The following is a 13934-nucleotide window of genomic DNA, read 5'->3' as shown; positions in this document are numbered from 1 at the left end:
CCTCCATCCCCTTCTCCCTCGTCTTTCTTTCCTTTCTCCCTCTCGACTCTCCTATCTCTATCTCTGTCTCTATTCCTATCTCTGGCTCCAGGGTCTCACTATATAGCCCAAGCTTGCCTGAAACTTATAATCCTCCTGCCTCAGTCTGAGAGTTCCCGAGTGCTAGGACCCAGCTCCACTGTATATCAACCACACCACAATGCCTGGCAATGACATCATTTCTCTCTCTTTTTTTTCGAGACAGGGTTTCTTTGGTTTTGTTTTTTTTTTTGTTTTGTTTTGTTTGGGGGGGGGGTCGAGACAGGGTTTCTCTGTAGCCCTGGCTGTCCTGGAACTCACTTTGTAGACCAGGCTGGCCTGGAACTCAGAAATCCGCCTGCCTCTGCCTCCCGAGTGCTAGGATTAAAGGCGTGCACCACCACGCCCAGCGACATCATTTCTCATAAAAGAAGGCCCTAGGACTACAGCACACTAATGGTAACACTACTGGGCTGCAGCATGGGTCATCTGAGTCTCACAAGGGACCCAGCAAAGAGGGCAGGACAAGGCAGGTTGGATCATTGGCTGTATCCTAAAACCCAGGAATGGAGGCTCAGAGACAAAGCAATTTGTGAAGGCTTACTCAGTGGGCAAACATCAAAGAGGGGGTGACATGCTAGGTGCCCCCCACCAGGGATGCTGAACCAGTGCAGGATCCATCTGGGTAGAAAGAGCAAGTGACAAGAGTTTCAGACAACATGGGACTGGTGTCCTCTAAAAAAGGGGGGACAGGGGGATGGAGAGATGGCTCAGCAGTTATGAGCACTGACTGCTCTTCCGAAGGTCCTGAGTTCAAATCCCAGCAACCACATGGTGGCTCACAACCATCTGTAATGAGATCAGATGCCCTCTTCTGGTGCATCTGAACACAGCTACAGTGTACTTACACAAAATAAATAAATAATACTTAAAAAAAAAAAAAGGACGGGGGGACGATTGAAGTTGTGCATGGCAATGCACACCTGTAATCTCAGCACTTAAGGGAGGAGGAGTCGGGGTTTGAAGCTACTCTGGAGTTCTAGGCCAGCCTTAGCTACATATCTAGACTTTTCTCTAAAACACTTGAGGAAGTAAAGGCAAGAAGATCAGGAGATCAAAGCATCTTCCACTATAATCAAGTTTGAGGCCAGCTCTAGTACACCACACATACACACATATAAATACCCACATGCACACACATATGACAGATACATACAAACACACACACACATATAGATACATGTACACACATATATGCAGAATTCACACACCTGCACACACGCAAATACACATGTACACACTACACATACACACAAACACATGCACAACTGCACACATGTACACATACTACACGTATACATGCACATAACATATACACACATGTACACACATATATACACACAAACACACAAAGAAGTGTGTGTTTGTGTGTGTGCCCTCCTTCCAAGCTGGCTACACTCTTAAGAGTCCATGTACTGAAATGGCCCATGCCTCCCTGACCCACGAGTCTTGTGAGGCTGGCACAGAGGACACAGCTGTTCGACCCAACTGTATCACTCAGATACAGCTGTGTGACCTTGGGCAACTTAACCCCTCCCTGAGACTATGTTTCCTCACCTAGGAAACAATAACAGGACCTAACACCACTCTCCACCTGAGTTCCTGGGCCACAGTGTGGTGGTGAAAACCCAACAACAAATCCTTAGGCACCGGCTACCTGCCCATCTCTGCCCAGTCACACATGGACTTCTCCGTCTGCCTTTCTCTCAAATGCAAGCTGATGTATCAATAGCTTGAGTAGAAAAGCTGCTGGGGGGTGGGGGTGGGGGTGGGGGAGAAAACCAAACCCTTAGGAATCCCGTATTTTCCCCACTCTGAAGGCTGGCTAGCCACAAGTCAGGTGACTCCAGGGCGTCATGACACATCAGTTGAGAATTTGTAATGGAGCAACACCCCAGGGAACTACAGACCAAGGAATCACAGCTGGCAAGTCCTTCTCACTTGGCAGTCTAGCAATCAATAAAGTCTGTTGATCTGGAAATGTCAGGAGGGCAACTGTAACAAGGTATGTTTTGGTGTGTGTATGTGTTCTGCTGGGGAAACCGTTTGTGTTTATCTCCCTCCTCCCAGCCTCCCGGGGTTTACAGCATGGCCTCCTTTTAATGATTAACAGTCCAGAGAGCTGACATGAAGCTTCTGCTCTGGGCTGAGAGGCAAAGCAGCTCTGCAGAGATCACGTGACCCAAGATGGAACTACTGGCTGGGCCTGAGTGGGTTTGGGTAGAACCCTGGAAAGATGAGGAAGCAGCCCTCTTACCTCGTTTTTGCATTGTTTTGTTTTGGTTTGGTTTGGTTTGGCTTTGTTTTTTTTTTATGGAGACAGAATTTCTCTGTATAGCCCTGGCTGTCCTGGAACTCACTTTGTAGACCAGGCTGGCCTTGAACTCAGAGATCCGCCTGCCTCTGCCTCCCAAGTGCTGGGATTAAAGGTGTGCACCACCACGCCCGGCTCCTCTTACCTCTTGCTGCCAGAAAAAGCGTCTTGAACGAAGTTGGAACTGTGCTTATTGATAGAATAATTAGTCAGGTGCATACAGATCTCATCCTGGGGAGAGAGACACAAGACTGAGGGTCAGGCTGAGGCGCGGGCTTTCTGGGTCTTCATGCACCAGGCACAGCCCTCACCCTACTCCCATAGTCCCCCGAGGCTAACCGGGAGGGGCAGGAGAAGGAATTTATAGGCATAAGCAAAGGGGCAAACAGAAGATAAAATGGATATCCCATATCCCTGAGTATAAGAGACTCCAGCTCGGGCTGCAGAGATGGCTCAGTGATTAAGAGCACTGACTGCTTTTCCGAAGGTCCTGAGTTCAAATCCCAGCAACCACATGGTAGCTCACAACCACCCATAATGAGATCTGACGCCCTCTCCTGGTGCATCTGAAGACAGCTACAGTGTACTCACATATAATAAAATAAAATAAATCTTAAAAAAAAAAAAAAGAGAGACTCCAGCTCTTTCTGAGACTGGGAAGACAAGAAGATCGGAAGCAGGGCTACTGGCGAAACATATCATTCGCTTCTTGAGCACCTTGGCACTGTAGCTCTGGTGTTGGAGGGCTCCTAGGAGGATGGAAACCCCTAGGAGAAACCCCGTGGAATCTAGACTACAGTCAGTACTTATCTGAGCTTGCCAGTTCCCCAGAATCTGAGGATGTTATCATGCTAAGGAGGAAGTGGGGGGGGTACTCCCATCAACTCACCAGGTTGTCTAGGTTAGGGTGGGAGTAAGAGGTGGTGGCAAAGCGAGCCAGTCCTTCATTGTACACAAAAACCCTGAGAGGGTCACAGGAGGTCACCAGCACATAAACCCGAAGGTCAAACTTGAACCCGTCGATGATGAAGGGCTGGGTGGGGGGAGGAGAGAAGTCATGCACTCGTCAGAGGTGGCAATCACAGGTGAAGATGTCTAGCTCCCACCTCGTCCTCAGGTGTAAAGAGCGGGCTTGCCCAGGGTGGGGAGTGGGAGCAACAGATTTGGGTTTTGGGACCTGATGGGTGGGTGACCTTGGGGCTGTCACCAAACCACACGGTGCCATCAGCTCCTGAGCTAGCAAATGCTTCAAAGGACTCTCTCTAACAGATGTCTCGGCAGGTGAGCGAAGCTACAGAGTCCTTCTAGAATGGGGCACACGGCTCCCAGGGCTACATCGCTCGCAGCTGCCTTCTCCAAGAGTCTTCCTGCAAGCGGCTCTTGGACATTTTTGTCTCGGGGAGGCCAGCGCTTCTCCCTCCCCTCCCCCACGCTTCTAGAAGGACCCCTCCCTGCAGTGGGCTATGTCACACGTGGTCAGTCAGGGTGAAAAAGCCAATGACTGTGAGCTCCCCTCTCCCAAATGAGGCAGGGCCTCCACAAACCAAGCTGTCAGCCATTTGAGGGAGAGGTCGGCCTGGTGAGCCCAGGCCAACGGTGGACTGGGCAAGGGTGAGGGACATTGTGACTCGGAAGGTTTGAGACTGATCACATCCAAGACACGAGACCGGCTCAGTTTCATCTCCACCTCTGCCTTCCACTGACTTTGTTTCACATTCTGTCCCACAGAGCCCGAGGCCACTGTGGCCAATCGATACACAGCCACAGTGAGGGAAGTACCTTTGAGATATAAAGCTGGCAGATCATATCCTCCCCTGGCTTGATTTCTTTCACCGACCGGGTAATGAATATGCCTCTCCCTTGGCAGCCCGAGTCCGGCTTACAAATGTAAGTCTTATTTTTTCTTGTCCTGCTGTAAGTCTGCAAATCTCCCCAGCTATCACAGCAGGGAGGGGACAAGACACACCTTTTAGCTTGGGAACTAGGACAAGGAAAACTAATCTTTATTTATTTTGATTCATGTTATGTGCATGGATGTTTTTGTCTGTATATGTCTGTGCACCGTGTCTTTGCCTGTCTGTGCCTGGTGCCGGGGGGGGGGGGGGGCAGAAGAGGGCGGCAGATCCCCTGGAACTGGAGTCACAGACAGCTGTGAGGCACCATATATACGCAAGCTGGGGATCGAACCTGTATCCTCTGGAAGACCAGTTAGTGCTCTTAAGTCCTCAGCTATTTTTTGCTCTAGTCCCAGGAGGCTCTTTATAGAAACAAAACATAAAAGAGGAGCTACCGATAAGGTCCTGGTGTTGACAGACAGATGCTCAGTGATCGAGACATTAAACTTTAAAGGAAATTCATCCTGGATTCAAACCTAGACAACATCACTTCTCAGCTTGTATATTTGCTTTATTGGCTTCACCTCCTCGTCTGCATTATCTACACCACGTGAATAATGAGGCCTGTCTCATGTGTTCCTTTGTTGCATCATATAAATTGGGCAGAGCGGTGTGATATGCCCCAGGTAGTTTGACTTGGGTTTACACACCAGAGAATTGAAGTTTTGCTCCCAGCTTGAGCCCTGAGCTAGGACTGCCTTCTGGCACTGGAGTCAAGTCTCAGTGCCTCACTGTGATGCCTCCCCTTAAACCAGGACCAGGAGTACAGGAAGGCGAGCCCTGAATGCCCTGAAGAAAGGATGCTGAGGCATGGGGATTGTCGGTCGGATGTAGGGCTAGCGTGCGTGAAGCTCTAGGTTTCGTCTCCACCCCTATATAAACTGAGCATAATAGCACAGCTCTGTAATCCTAGCGATCAAGAGGTGGGAGGCACCGGGCAGTGGTGGCACGCGCCTGTAATCCCAGCACTTGGGAGGCAGAGGCAGGTGGATTTCTGAGTTCGAGGCCAGCCTGGTCTACAGAGTGAGTTCCAGGACAGCCAGGGCTACACAGAGAAACCCTGTCTCGAAAAAAACAAAAAACAAAACAAAACAAACAAAAAAACAAAACAAAACAAAAAAAAAGAGGTGGGAGGCAGGAGATCAGCAATTCAAGAACATCCTTATTTACATAGCAAATTCAAGGATACCCCGGGCTACTTGATGCTATGCCTAAAAACACAAAAACAAAAATAAAACAAAGCATGCTTAGAAGAAAGAAGGACACCAGATTAGAATTGAACATGATAGTATGAACCTATACTCCTAAGACACGGGAAACTGAAGCAGATGGATGGAATTTGAGCTAGCCTTGGCTTATGGTGAGGTCTTCTCTCAAGAAATAAAGGGGCAGGGATAAAGAAGCCAAATCAATGGACCATAGGTATTTCAGACATTGTTTTGTGCTTTAATTTAAAGGAATTCTTTGTGCAACTGAGGTGAGGAAGTCAGAAAAATATAACACTCTTCAATGACTGTGAAATCTGGATGCTCCTGTTATCATCCTTACTTATTTATTTATTCATTTATATTTTATGTGCATTGGTGTCTTTCATGAATGTATATCTATGTGAGGGTGTCAGATCCTGGAGTAACAGGCAGTTGAGAGTCGTCATGTGGGTGCTGGGAATTGATCCCAAGTTCTCTTGGAAGAGCAGTCAGTGCTCTTAACCACTAAGCCATCTCTCCAGCTCACTTTTAAATGCTTTTTTGTTTGTCTTTGTCTTTATTTTTGTTTTTGCTTTTGCTTTGTTTTTAATTCGAGACAGAGTTTCTCTGTATTATTGCTCTGGCTGTCCTGGAACTCACTCTGTAGACCAGATTGGCCTCTAAATCACAGACTGTGCCTGCCTCTGCCTCTCCAGCACTGGAATTAAAGGAAGGCCTGCACCAGCACCACCCAGTTTACACGCACTTCCTTTGAAGTTCATGCCAGCCCTGAAGATTGTTGCAGACACATTATAAGGAGTCTGCATGCTCCAGGCTCTTGGTTTGGGGAAGACTTGGAGAAGAGAGAATGGAATTCTTTGCAGTGTGAATATAATTAATTCTTTAAAAATTTTTTTTCTTAGCTGGGTGTGGTGGCATACGCCTTTAATCCTAGCACTCTGGAGGCAGAGGCAGGCGGATTTCTGAGTTCGAGGCCAGCCTGGTCTACAGGGTGAGTTCCAGGACAGCCAGTAAAAATTCTTTTTACTTTTTTTTTTTTTAGGTCTAGATGTATGTGCCATGCTGGGAACCAGGCCTGGATCGTCTGCAAGAGCAGCCATCGGTCTTAGCTGCTAACTCCTCTCTCAGTCCATTTGAATACGATTCTGAGGTGACGCTTCCCTGTCACCACCCTTAACATGCTCTCATCGTACCCTCTGGTCACGTGCATGTCATCTCTGTGTTTTCCTTGCAACTCGGGGCAGGATCTGGAGAACTGCACACATTGGGAGTGGATGTCTACTTTTGAAAGAGAGGGTCGGCTGCTGTCCATGGCATTGAATGGGGCAGGCTAGGCAGCCTTTCCTGTTCTGTCTCTGGGTGCCAACCACTACCTTGTTCTCTCCTGAGCATTTCAGTAACTACACAGGCAGGCGGTTGGAACAAGTTCAAACTCGGCAGCTTTCGGGGAGCAGAGCAAACTTTCATCCTAACTGTGGGTCCAACCTCCAAGGCGCCCGGCCCCTACCTAATTGACAGCTCATTTTATAGGTAGGGCCTGTGTTTTCTCAACCTTGGACACACCCTTAGCCTTTTTTCTTCCTGAACAGTAAGGGGAAATACAGAGGGCCATATGCCAAGGGGTTGTGGCAGCTGAGAAATCAGGGCAAGAGGGAAAAAATAGCAATGGGAGTTGGCAAAGGGGCGGGCGTAGTGGTCACTCACTCGGCAGGAAGACACCAAGTCCTGGGGAAGAAGTGGAAATCCTTAGGAAACAGCTTTAGCATGCGGCTCATATTCCGGGCCAGCAAGTCCTTGCGGCAGATCTCACTCATCCCAGGAAAATGATTGATTTTCTGCAAAGGGAGACGGAATTCATAAGCGATTCCGGCTGAGATTCAAAGCAGGGCTAGGGGAGCCAGCGAGACAAACGGGGCTGCCACTGGCCAGATGCCACAGGTCCAGGGAGGGACGTACCTGGTAGCTCTTCATTTCCATCACTCGCTCCAGTGACACTGAGTAGTCGGTCCAATAGAGAGTCCAGTCATCATTGTCACCCGCCTCTCGAAGGCCATATTGCTGGGCGGCCCTGCGCACTGTGAAGGAGTTGAAGAAAAAAAAAAGTCTGGCAAGGGACAGAAGCAGGAAAGAGCTCTGTGCTGGGAGGTCCCTTTCTCACATATTGAAATTAGAGAGCTGGCTCCTTGGGACTGGAATGTCTTTGTAGATGGAGCAAAGAGTGTGGGGAATAGTGTTATTGAAGGGTACATCTGAGGCTACATGGGGTGAGTGTTAGACTCACCCTGGCTTCCCTTTCCCAGGAAAGAGTCCTCTAGCTTGTCTCCAAACATTAAACCCTGGATGCAAACTAATCCTTAACCATAACCAGGCTTAATCAGTGAGATAAACTAGTACAGAGGCAGGTGGGGGTCTGGGGGTGGGCAGCATTTGACATAGTTGAGTCTTGAGCTAGCCTGAGCTACACAGTGAAGCCCTGTCAACAAACATGTACGTAAATACGCAAGACTATGGGCTGTGCACAATGCCCCTGTGATTTTCAGGAGACTTCCAAGCATTCTGAGACCCTGTTTATCACCCTCGGGCATGCCCAGGACTGGCCCCTTCCCCACCCTTCAGTCTCCATCACAGACCCCTTGAACAGAGATACTTACCGCTGTCATACCGGCAGTTAGATAGATTGATCACCAATCATCTGGAAAAGAGAAAAGGGCAGACAGCAAGACACAGACAGATACCCAGGCCAGAACACAGGGCTGGGGCCAGACACATGTGTCCCAGTGGCCACACCAAGCCATGCACCTCACAGTTCCGTTACTCCATGTGTTACAATTGCCTTTGCTTGCGATTTTGTGTTAACACCATTGCCTCAACCCCCTTTTTAATTTTGTCAGTGATGGGACTTGAACCCAGGGCCTCCTGCCTGAAAGTGAGGCACTAGACACTAGGCTACACTCCCAGTGGTCCCTGTACTTTTACACCATCAGCCCATTGGGGACAGAAATTTTATTTTATTTATTTATTTTGGGGTTTGTTTGCTTGTTTGAGAAATTTTAAAAGGCACATATTTTTTACTAAAATATTGTCTCCCCCTTTCCACTAAGGGAAGCCATTTAGAAGATAGACAATACTCTCTTACAAGGCAAAGCAGAGTATTAACCCAGAAACGGAATGCGCAAGCTGCAGCTGCCAGCCGCCGGGGCTGGCAAGTCACTGTGGTCCTGTTACACTGCAAGTATGTGAAATTCCCAGGACACACGGGAGCTTGCGCTTAGGAAGGGAAATTTTTTCCTTGCTCCTTCAGCAAGGAGCTCCCTCTCCACCCAGTCTTTAAAAGGCATTGCAAACACAAATAGAAGGAAAAGTACAAGGTGTGATTCGAGGTTATGCACACTATTATGGGATGCCATAAAACAGAACACTGAAATTGGTGTGAGCCAGAGGAGACAAGCCCTGTGTCCCCTTTTCCTCTCATCAGCCAAGACCTTCTTCCCTTGGGCCCTTCCTGCTCTTATCAACACCGACACCACACACACACACACACACACACACACACACACACACACACACGCCCCGAAACTCCTCGTTTTTCAATACTAACCTTTTTTTCTTCCTCTTTTTCTTACCATGCTGCTGTGCGTTCTGGAGCCTCTTTTGTGTGTTCTCTCTCACAAAAGCCAGGGTGACAAATTCTTTTAGCTCCTCCAGATCTTCTGTGGAACTCTCCTCCCTCTCTTCAGCCCCTTCCTCACTTTCCGAAGTCAGGCACTGTAGCATCTTCCTAGCCCTGGAGGAGGCTCTGGGGAAACATCAGTCCTCCCTGGAGAGAAGGCAGAGCGATCAGCAGTTGTGTGGGTCCACCTGAAGGGGGCGCTCCTCCCTTGCTCATGTCCGTTCCCAAACAACTGGTTGTAGTTTATAAAAAATGCTCCCCGCTCCAAATGCGCGCTTGGTGCACGCTCAGGGAGAGAGCTAGTTCCACCTTTGGCAAAGACTCTGACCTTGGGGACTCACCTAGCCAACCCTAGCTTTGGTTTTGGCCATCTGGGGTTTTCTGAAAGAGGCCGAGCTGCTGCTATGCGCTGTACCACCTGGTAAACAATCTTATTATTAAAGTCAGAGTGCGCCTGGAGACAGCCTCAGAACTCAGCTTCAAGCCTTTCTATCTGAGGGACTGAGTCCCGAGGGGGCAGTGGAGGTGGGCTGAGTTCTGTTAACCCTTACAGTGCTGCATTCGACTTCCCACAAGGCAAGATGCAGGCACGAATAAGATGCACAGGCGGCTGTGAATCAACAGATGTCCGTTCCCAACAATACTGAGAATGGAACTAAGAGCTTCTGGAAAACTAGTACTCTTAACTGCTGAGATCTCTCTCTCTCTCTCTCTCTCATTCTCTCTCTCTCTCTCTCTCTCTCTCTCTTTCTCTCTCTCTCTCTCTCTGTCACACCACACACACACACACACACACACACACACACACACACACAGCGTTCTGCCTTCACAGTTCTTTAGGAGTACAGTCTCTGCCTCTGCCTCTGCCTCTCTGCCTCTGCCTCTTCCTCTCTGCCTCTGCCTCTCTGCCTCTGCCTCTGCCTCTGCCTCTGCCTCTCTGCCTCTCTGCCTCTGCCTCTGCCCCATCTGCCTCTGCCTCTCTGCCTCTGCCTCTGCCTCTGCCTCTGCCTCTGCCTCTGCCTCAGCCTCTGCCTCTGCCTCTGCCTAACCCAGATTTTCCTGGCCCCGTTCAGATCACAGCCCTCACACCAAGGCTCATATGGCCATAAGGCCCATTTCACAAGGCTCCCACCTCCTCCCTTCTCCTCCCCACCAACCTCCACGCCTTTAATGCCCACACTCCAGCCTCTCTCTCCTTTAGTGCCCACAGGCCTCTCTCCTTTAGTGCCCACATGCCAGCCTCTCTCTCTCCTTTAGTGTCCACAGGCCTTTTGCCATCTACTTGCCTGCCCTGCTCATACACATCCTTTGGATCAAAGCTTTTAAAAATGAATATCTTTATCTTTCAGTTTATTGCTGAAATCATGTTAAATAAAGGAGGCCTTAAAGCTGGGAGGGCAGACATCACCTGTGGCTCACCTACTCTACCAAAGCATCTTTGCCTTGGCTGTGAATTCTTAAATTCTAATTGTAATTATTCTGACATCATTTTAACCATCTTGGCACCTTCTTTCTGCCCACATAATATATCATAAAGGCGCGTTTGCATGTCCCTAGGTATATTTTTGTTCTCTCTGTCTGTGTGTGTGTGTGTGTGTGTGTGTGTGTGTTAGCGGACAACAAACCTGTGGGGGTTGGTTCCCCTATTATGTGGGTTCTGGGATCAACCTCAGGTAGGTAGTCAGGCTTGTTGTGAAACACACTTACCTACTGAGCCACATCAATGGCCAGCTGGTTCCTGGTTTTTAATGGCTAGGAAACATTCCATAGAACCAACCCTTGCCTTATTGCTGGTCATATAAGTTGCTTCCATTTCTAATAGTCTCTAAACATCCTAAAACATATTTTCAAGCTGGGGATGGGGGGGTGAGGGGACGGGGACGGGGGATGGGGGAATGGGGATTGTAGCTAGAATCTGGCTAGTGGGGAGGCTGAGGCAGGAGTTCCTTGAGCCTAGTAAGAGTCCGTCTCCTAAAGAAGAAAAACAAAGCCGGGCAGTGGTGGCACACGCCTTTAATCCCAACACTCGGAGGCAGAGGCAGGCGGATTTCTGAGTTCGAGGCCAGCCTGGTCTACAGAGTAAGTTCCAGGACAGCCAGGGCTACACAGAGAAACCCTGTCTCAAAAAAACCAAAAGAAGAAAAACAAAAAAATCCCCTTTCATGTATAGAGGGTCCTTTACTTTGGAGTTTTGCCTCTTGTTTGTCTGTTTCTTTATTTAAGACAATGTCTCACTATGTAGCGCAGGCTGGCCTGCAATTCTCTTTTCTCAGCCCCACAAATGCCGGAGTTACAGGTGTGTACCCCTAAATCCAGCTTTTGTTTGAGGTCGAGTCTTTCCTTATAATGGCTATGGCGACACGGTGGCATGTATCTGTAATTCCCGGCACCTGGGAGGTGGAATCCAAGAGGATCAAATGTTCGAAATCACCCTCAGTGAATACAGAGTTAGAGGCCAGTCCGGACTACATGAGATTCCGTTTTTCAAAACAAAGAAAGGACAGGATTCAGGGATTAAATGGCTCAGAAGATTATGTAGCTTTGTGTGTGTGTGTGTGTGTGTGTGTGTGTGTGTGTGTGTGTGTGTGTGTGTTACACCCCAGGGGATCTTTAACAATTTGGGCTAACTAGCACCAGCAATAGGCAATTATAGCAGGCTTACCAGGGCCACAGGGTCTCTTAGGAATCAGCTCCCTTCTCCTCCCAACTCTCTACTTCTAGACAACACCTATACCCCACAGCCAGCTCTGTGACCTCACGGCTCCCTTGCTCTCCTCTCTCTGCTCTCTGCCTGAACCTAAGCTGGTGATGATGGTTCAGTTCTGACTAGGACTAAGCCTCCAAGTGACATTATCGCTGCTGTTTGGCCAAAGGATTTTCAGATACATGTTCTGAGTTTACGTTCACCTCCGCTCCTGGGAAGGAGGACAGAGATGTTGCACTGGCGAGCAGCTGTGCTGGTTTCTTCCCTCTTGGAAAACATGGCTGCCCTCGGGACAACCAACAGAGAAAACCTCAGCCCTGTGAGTCACTGTTCCCAGGGAACAGGCACACACTTGGCAATGTCTGAGAGAGAGAGAACTGGAGAACATCAAGTCTTGGCCTTGGGCTGCTCCCTTCCTTGAGGGTAAACGACCGGTTCCACACCTCCCCTCCCGGGCCTTTCAACAATGCTCCTCTTTACAGAGCCCCAGCGCAGGAGTGGCTCGTTTACCTAAAGGTTAATGTTAATGTGGGGAGAAACTGACCCCGAATTTGAACTCTGGAATTGAGGGCTGTCTCTCCTTTTTTTTTTTTTAAGGGCCTTGTCCAAGTGGTAAGAATAAATTGTGTCTGCCTCAAAGAGAAGAGTTGTAGGGCTGAGATAGGAGAATCATGAATTCTAGGCCAGTGTAAGTTACATGATAAGACTGAGATGCTATTACAAACACAAACACACACACACACACACACACACACACACACACACACACACACACACAGAGGAGTCAAAATCTGTCTGCTCTTGTGTGACAGAGTTCTAGCACACACAGCAAGAGACCAAACCCACAACTCCTGGAGGCAGAGCTGGTTCATCATGACCTACTTGCCTCAATCCTGCCCACCCTGTATTCCAGGCTGCCTACCATACAAGGGCCACCCAGACGGACCCTGAAACAGGTGCAAGATAGCAAGCAAACAGCCTTTGCTACGCGTAAGCACTTAACTTTGGTCCCTCTCTTTCTTCAGACTTGAATATTTTCATTTTATGTGTATGGGCTGTTTGCATCTGTGTAGCATATGTGTTCAGTGCTTGTGAAGGTCAGATCCTCTAGAACGGAAGTTACAGAGGGTCGCTAACAGCCACGTGGGTGCTGGAAGCCAGAGTCCTGTGCACCTATCCCACGGCCTCCAACTCCCAAAAGTTAGAATTACAGGTGTGAGCCACTGCAGCCCAGCCTGTTGCCCTTGCTTTCTCACCCACTCATACTAGGCAGACTGTTTTGTCCCCAAGGCTGAAGCCCGTTGCCTTCTCCCAAACACTCCTGGAAAAACACCTCTAAAATCACCCGCTTGCAAACTTACACCCCAAATCTAGCCTGTAGAAACATCCTCTGACCCACAGAAAAATGTGGCTTTGTTAAAACCGCAACAATAACATCACATAAGCCGGGCAGTGGTGGCACACGCTTTTAATCCCAGTGCTTGGGAGGCAGAGGCAGGTGGATTTCTGAGTTCGAGACCAAGCTGGTCTACAGCGTGAGTTCCAGGACAGCCAAGGCTACACAGAGAAACCCTGTCTCAAACTCCTCCTCTACCAAAAAAAAAAAACAGAAAAAAATAATAATGTCACATGAAGGCTTAGGTAGGAGTCCTTGCCAAGAAGTAGAAAATGCACATTTCTTATAAAAACAAAGGTTTCTATTTCTTTTGGGGAAGTGGATCTCTATTCCTCCATGCCAATAATCAAGAGCAGCTGGACAATGACTCCCCTTAATGTTTCCTTCATATTACAACGGGGTCTGTGATACAGAAACCAAGTGGCAAGTAGCTGTGTGTTTCTAGTAGCAATGAGAGAATGGACCTTTTGTGTGTGTGCGTGTGTGTGCGCGTGTGCGTGTGTGTACATTTGTGCTCCTGCTCACATTTGTACATCAGATCCTCCTGCTCACACAACAAGCATTTTTATCTCTGAGCTATCTCCCCAGCCCTTATTTTGTATTTTACAAGATAATGTCTCGCTGTGAGGCCCTGGCTGGCCTGGAACTTGCTATGTTCCTTCTGCTTGA

At 48.7% G+C, this 13934-nt stretch overlaps 1 protein-coding gene and 1 long non-coding RNA gene across 5 annotated transcripts in view; one reads left to right on the top strand and one right to left on the bottom strand.

Moving 5' to 3' along the window:
- The window catches only part of Ttll6 (tubulin tyrosine ligase-like family, member 6), a 41726-nt gene that overhangs the window by 23128 nt on the left and 4664 nt on the right, over positions 1–13934 (bottom strand). The window contains exons 1-7 of one of the 3 annotated variants that reach the window (NM_172799.4): positions 9094–9269; positions 8147–8184; positions 7452–7570; positions 7200–7330; positions 4172–4328; positions 3282–3425; positions 2538–2623 (exon numbers count right to left, since the gene is read on the bottom strand). In NM_172799.4, the coding sequence (NP_766387.2) occupies positions 2538–2623; positions 3282–3425; positions 4172–4328; positions 7200–7330; positions 7452–7570; positions 8147–8184; positions 9094–9269 (851 nt within the window). Of the gene's footprint in view, positions 1–2537; positions 2624–3281; positions 3426–4171; positions 4329–7199; positions 7331–7451; positions 7571–8146; positions 9313–13934 lie in introns of those variants that run through there. The other 2 variants (XM_017314531.2, XM_017314532.2) reach the window with 2 other exon arrangements.
- Gm30084 lies at positions 1880–6698 on the top strand. Of its 2 annotated transcripts, XR_003949601.1 has the most exons (3): positions 1880–2083; positions 4121–4279; positions 6538–6698. It is a non-coding gene; the product is annotated as a predicted gene, 30084 (long non-coding RNA). The 2 variants fall into 2 exon arrangements; XR_388982.2 differs by lacking the exon at positions 4121–4279 and having other exon boundaries at positions 1881–2083.

Source organism: Mus musculus, chromosome 11, assembly GCF_000001635.26.
Source record: "Mus musculus strain C57BL/6J chromosome 11, GRCm38.p6 C57BL/6J".
NCBI classification, from domain to species: Eukaryota; Metazoa; Chordata; class Mammalia; order Rodentia; family Muridae; genus Mus; species Mus musculus.
The sequence above is the reverse complement of the archived record's forward strand: the minus strand, read 5'-3'. Positions and strand labels throughout refer to the sequence as shown.